A 4700-nucleotide genomic window follows, 5' to 3' on the forward strand; every position below is an offset into this window, starting at 1 on the left:
TCTAAACTTTTTCGTAAGTATAAAAAAATCATCTGAACTTTTTCATAAGTCTAAACTTTTTATTTTTCTATGTAATGTGTCTCTTTCCTGCTCAATGCAACTTTAGAACAAATGGACATTGTTGTTATCAGCTATTATTTTGAACTACATATATCATTTCATCTAAATCATCTAATGCTATTTGTTTTAATTGTTAGTTTTCGAAGTAAACTGATTAAAAGATGACATTAAAAGGTAAAGTGATAGTAGTTATAAAGATTAGACTTCCTAATAACGAAACATAGTTTCCAAATGGACAAAGGAATCGATCACACAATCGGACTCCAACTACTACTGTTCACCGTATCAAGCTTTATGGAAACAATGGCTGAACCAAAAACGACGATTTAGGAATTGGAAAATTCCCGATCAAATAATTTAGAACACAACTAATTTAATATGGTACTACTAACTAACGGGAAACCTTTTTAGTGTCCGCCAAATTGACTTTGACCACACTAGGACACAAACTAAAAACGACTGCATATAATTTTGCGCCAGCACTTATCCGCTTCCAAGTTCCAAGTTCCAACTTACTAAAAAATAACTTTTGTTTTCTGATGGTTTAAGACAAAAATACCGAAGAAAACGCATTCTAGTGCATCTAAGAAAACGCCGCCGCCGTCCTATTTCCTCTAAATCCTACTCCTCTACTTTCTTCATCACAAATCGCAGCAAGTCGACCCGCATTTCTGGTTGTCGAATGGCCAAGGCTCTCTGTGTTGTTATCAACCTCACTGGTAAGGATATCAAATTCACCGAGTGGAGGCGGGGGTATGTGGAGGAATTGAAACTGTGGGCACGGAAGCCCTTCCACGAAAAAACAATTAAGTCAGGGGACCATTACGCCTTCAGTGCGTCAGAGTTTGTCGAGCATTGGGAGCGTATACAGAAGGTGGTGCGAAAGTACCCGGAGTGGACTGTTTCCCTTGAAAGTGAAGATTTGAAAGGGATCCCGCTACCAGTCTCTGAACTCAAGGACAACAGAGCCTTCGTCTTCGAAATGGGAGAAAACAATGAGTTGGTGAAATTAACTGTATCCAGAGAAGAAGCGAAGCGCAGAGGAATCGAGAAAGGATTCTTTGGGAGTGTTGAGAAGATGGCAAGCCAATTAGTCTCACTTGTGGTAATTGAACTTTCTCCTTTCTGGAATCCTGTCTCGTGCTTGTTTGTCGGTCAAATTATGCCGGTGCCATTTCATCTATTTGATCGATACAAACTGGGTTTGGTTTCAATTCTTTTGTGTTTGCTTAATTGCTTTTAGCTAATGATGTGTGGTGCGTATACGGTGGACTGTAGGAGTTTTGTGCATTAGTGCTTGATTCAGCTGACAATCTTTACCGGAGTGCTTTTCGTGAGACGAAAAATCTGGTACTACAAAGAAATTTTTTTGAGGCAATTTATCGAACACTGAAAGCAGTAGCGTAACTCGCTGGTCCAAGTAGCCCACCGTCCTTTTCACACGAGTCCATGATGTGGCTCGAGTCTAACAACGCCACCCCACCTTACAACGACACCATTTGGTTGACTGTCATTTTTCAGGAAAATCTCTTCACATTTGAGACAGAGAGTCCCTTCACTCTTTTATCCTGGAAATTCGTAGGGTAATTTTTTCTGAAATTATTGGAATTTTGGTTGTGTTTCTGCTCTGGTTTTCTTTGGGGTTCAGAAGAGAAACTGGTGAGTTTTGACTGGGTTCATTTTTAAGAGGAGTGTGAAAGTCTTGGGGAAGGAACCAAGAGTTCAGTGATCTATTCAGTTTCAAACAGCTTTCTTGGTATCTCGCAAAGTGGTCGTTTTTAACCAGTGTAACCATTGGTGTAATCTCTTCTTTTAAACCACTCATAAACAGAGATCCATCGTAGGATTCATGCATGGGAGTAGGGAAGGAATTACTAAAGCTTTTGGAGTTTCAAACCTATGCTCTTAATCTCCAAAAATTCCGTTTTGCACAATTTTTCTAAACTCCGCAATTATTTCATCTGGACCTCCTCCTCCAAATCTCATGCAAATTTGTGTAGAGAATTATGCCCATGCTATCTCCTGCCTATTGCTAGAAACTCCCTGGTATCAAATGTCTTCTTCAAGTACATGCCAGCAATAGCAGTCTTCTCCCAGAATTACAGAAAGGTTATCCAAAAAGCTGAAAGAGAACGTGAAAGGCATGAGCCTTTTATACACTGAAAGCAGAAATGTAACAATTGAATCCAGGTGGTCCACTGTTTTCTTCACACATGTCCCCTGATGTGGCTCAAGTCTAACAAATGCCCCCACTTCAAAACGGCACTGTCCTCCTTAAAATTCTGTTAACTCTCTTAATCATCGTTCAAATTTTGCCTGATCCTTTCTCAGATGACATTAGACTGAAGTTACTGTTGCTAACCAATCTGCAAACAATCAAGTATATTACATTAACAATGTTGGAGTGGTTAGCTTCATATTGCAGAGGTTTTTCATGTCCCAAAAAACGAAAATATGGTTTCGATCTGCAATTACACTAAAATTGTTTTTAAGTCATGCTGTCTAGCCATATATTGCGGACTACAGAACTGTTGTGCATTGTACTTGATTTACACTGGACTAGTGTTGGAACTTTTTGGCACCACTTAGATATCTTAATAATAAACTTAGAGATTTTGCCTTGTTTGACATCTTTGTAGTTTTCTCCCATTTATTAAGTGAATTCTGAAAAACGTTTCACAGATTTCGATAGCATAATAGCCTCATTTATTTTCTTATTTATCCTGTGGCAAACTATGCATCAATCTCTTTTGGAGGCATTGCTCGATTGATTTCTTGATTTTAGTGCACCTGCTGATCTATTTTCAGGATGTGTTTCAGTTAATATAGGGTGTGAACGGAATTGTAGTTAAGTTTCCCCTTTATTTGCTCATGTTATCATCTACATCATGACAGCTTTTGATGCACAGAGTGTGGAGCTTATAACTTTCCTAGTTTGTCGTCTGCTATTGTATTTTGCCTTTTTGGGTCTGTATTTAACTAATTAACTTTCTCATTAGTTATTTTTTTATCAATTGGACTAGAATGAGCGGAAGACTGCTTCTAGCAGTGTGCGCCAGGATGAAAACATGTGAAGAACTTGGCAAGGCTATTAGGAGTCACCACCAAGTCGGATTTGCTTATCTACCTTGCAAGTGGTCTGGTAAGTTCAGACCGATAAAAATCAATATCGCCAAGGCTGTAGTGCATATGAACCCTGTCATTTGGTGATTAGGGATTTGTTTTTGGTATCCATATAAAAATCTTCTGACCAGCTAGTTAGGGTCAGCTGTTCGATTGATCAAGATTTTTCATTGATATGCTAATTGTATTGCTGTTCCTATTCTCTCTAGTTTAGAGCTTCAACTCGTACCCATCTTGTACATCCATTGCTGTGCCTTGAGCAATTTATCATTTTATCCATGGTCCGGGATACAAATTCAGTAACGTATGCTTTTGAAAATTGGGAAAGCCTTCAGGAAGCAGGAGCCAACTCAACCTATGGTGTTTGACTTTTCCCACTGGCCATAGTTTTGTTTCTTTTGGTCTATTTGACTGCTAAAAAGTCAGAACCTGTTAATCTCTTCAGTCTCTTTGAAGACTGACAGAATCCTTGCAAGCAAAGTCGAAAGACATTGTTAAAGCTTAATGACCTTTTCCACAAGAATGTCACCTAGATACGTTGTGAAGGGAAGCAGCAGAAACCTGTTGATAGTTTCTTTTTGCACGAGATATGTTGTGGTGCTGAACATTCATTTTCTTGTTTTTGAGGCCTTTGACGTAGGACACTATATAGAATCTAGGTTACCTGATTTGGAGGGGGAAAAGAATGCTTTGAGTCATATGCAGTTTGATCTATGAACTGCCTTGCCAGCTTGGTTCCTCAGGTGGGAATCTGTGACCTCATGTAGAAGTAATTTAGATAAGTTTGTGTCCCTCTTGCAATTGATGCCCCTGCTGCAGCTAACCCTTATTTCTAATGTTAGATTCTTTCGAAATCCCTGGCAGGTCTGCAACATTTTTGATGGGAAGTCTTTTTACTTGCGTAACATGTGCATATTACAACTTGTGGGTGTCAAAATGGGCAATTTGGGCATGTTTAGAGGGCTTCGAGTCGGGTGATAGAGTGTAATTAGGTCAACTCATTTGTTTTCTGAAAACGTCAACTCTCGTTCGTTCAGCGTCTAAATATATGCAGTCTAAAGTAGAAGCAGGAAATCCAGCTATTCATTTATGACCCTTAATTTTTGGTTTTATTAAGTCTTCCCCTCTTTTCCACACAACTTCACACATCAGCACACACTCTACCACTCTTTCTGTTGTCCATAGATTTTAATATGCAATTTCCCAAATTTGCTTCCGACCCTCCGTTTTCCCCCAATCATCAGCATCTCTGCCTTAACTACTACTTCCCCCAAAATTACCTTTTCCTTCCTTCCCTAATCATCATCACCATATTATCTGCATCCCTTCATTACTTCCTCTCTCTTTCCTCCCCAAAAGTTGTAACAAGTTTATATCTACTTTTTGCCTTCGCTGGTATCTACTCCTGAGATCCTTCTCCAGCGAAACCATCGCCACTCTCCTTTGTGGCTTCTTTCCCTCTTTCATTTCCTGAGATGCTTTAGGTTTTTTTTTTTGGGGGTTGGGGGGGGGGGGGG

At 39.4% G+C, this 4700-nt stretch overlaps 1 protein-coding gene across 1 annotated transcript; it reads left to right on the forward strand.

Annotated features, from left to right (window-relative positions):
• The first annotated feature begins 586 nt into the window (after positions 1-586).
• Positions 587-3486, forward strand: LOC113772068. Its single transcript, XM_027316605.1, has 2 exons — positions 587-1165; positions 3084-3486. The coding sequence occupies exons 1-2, from the start codon at positions 743-745 to the stop codon at positions 3132-3134; spliced, it is 474 nt and encodes a 157-aa protein (XP_027172406.1). The 5' UTR covers positions 587-742; the 3' UTR covers positions 3135-3486.
• The last annotated feature ends 1214 nt before the right edge of the window (positions 3487-4700 follow it).

Source organism: Coffea eugenioides, chromosome 5 (assembly GCF_003713205.1).
Source record: "Coffea eugenioides isolate CCC68of chromosome 5, Ceug_1.0, whole genome shotgun sequence".
Lineage (NCBI taxonomy): Eukaryota > Viridiplantae > Streptophyta > Magnoliopsida > Gentianales > Rubiaceae > Coffea > Coffea eugenioides.

Coding starts and splice junctions, on each gene's coding strand:
- LOC113772068 (XM_027316605.1), top strand. CDS start 743: ATGGCCAAGGCTCTCTGTGTTGTTATCAACCTCACTGGTAAGGATATC. Junction 1,166..3,083: donor GCCAATTAGTCTCACTTGTG/GTAATTGAACTT, acceptor CAATTGGACTAG/AATGAGCGGAAGACTGCTTC.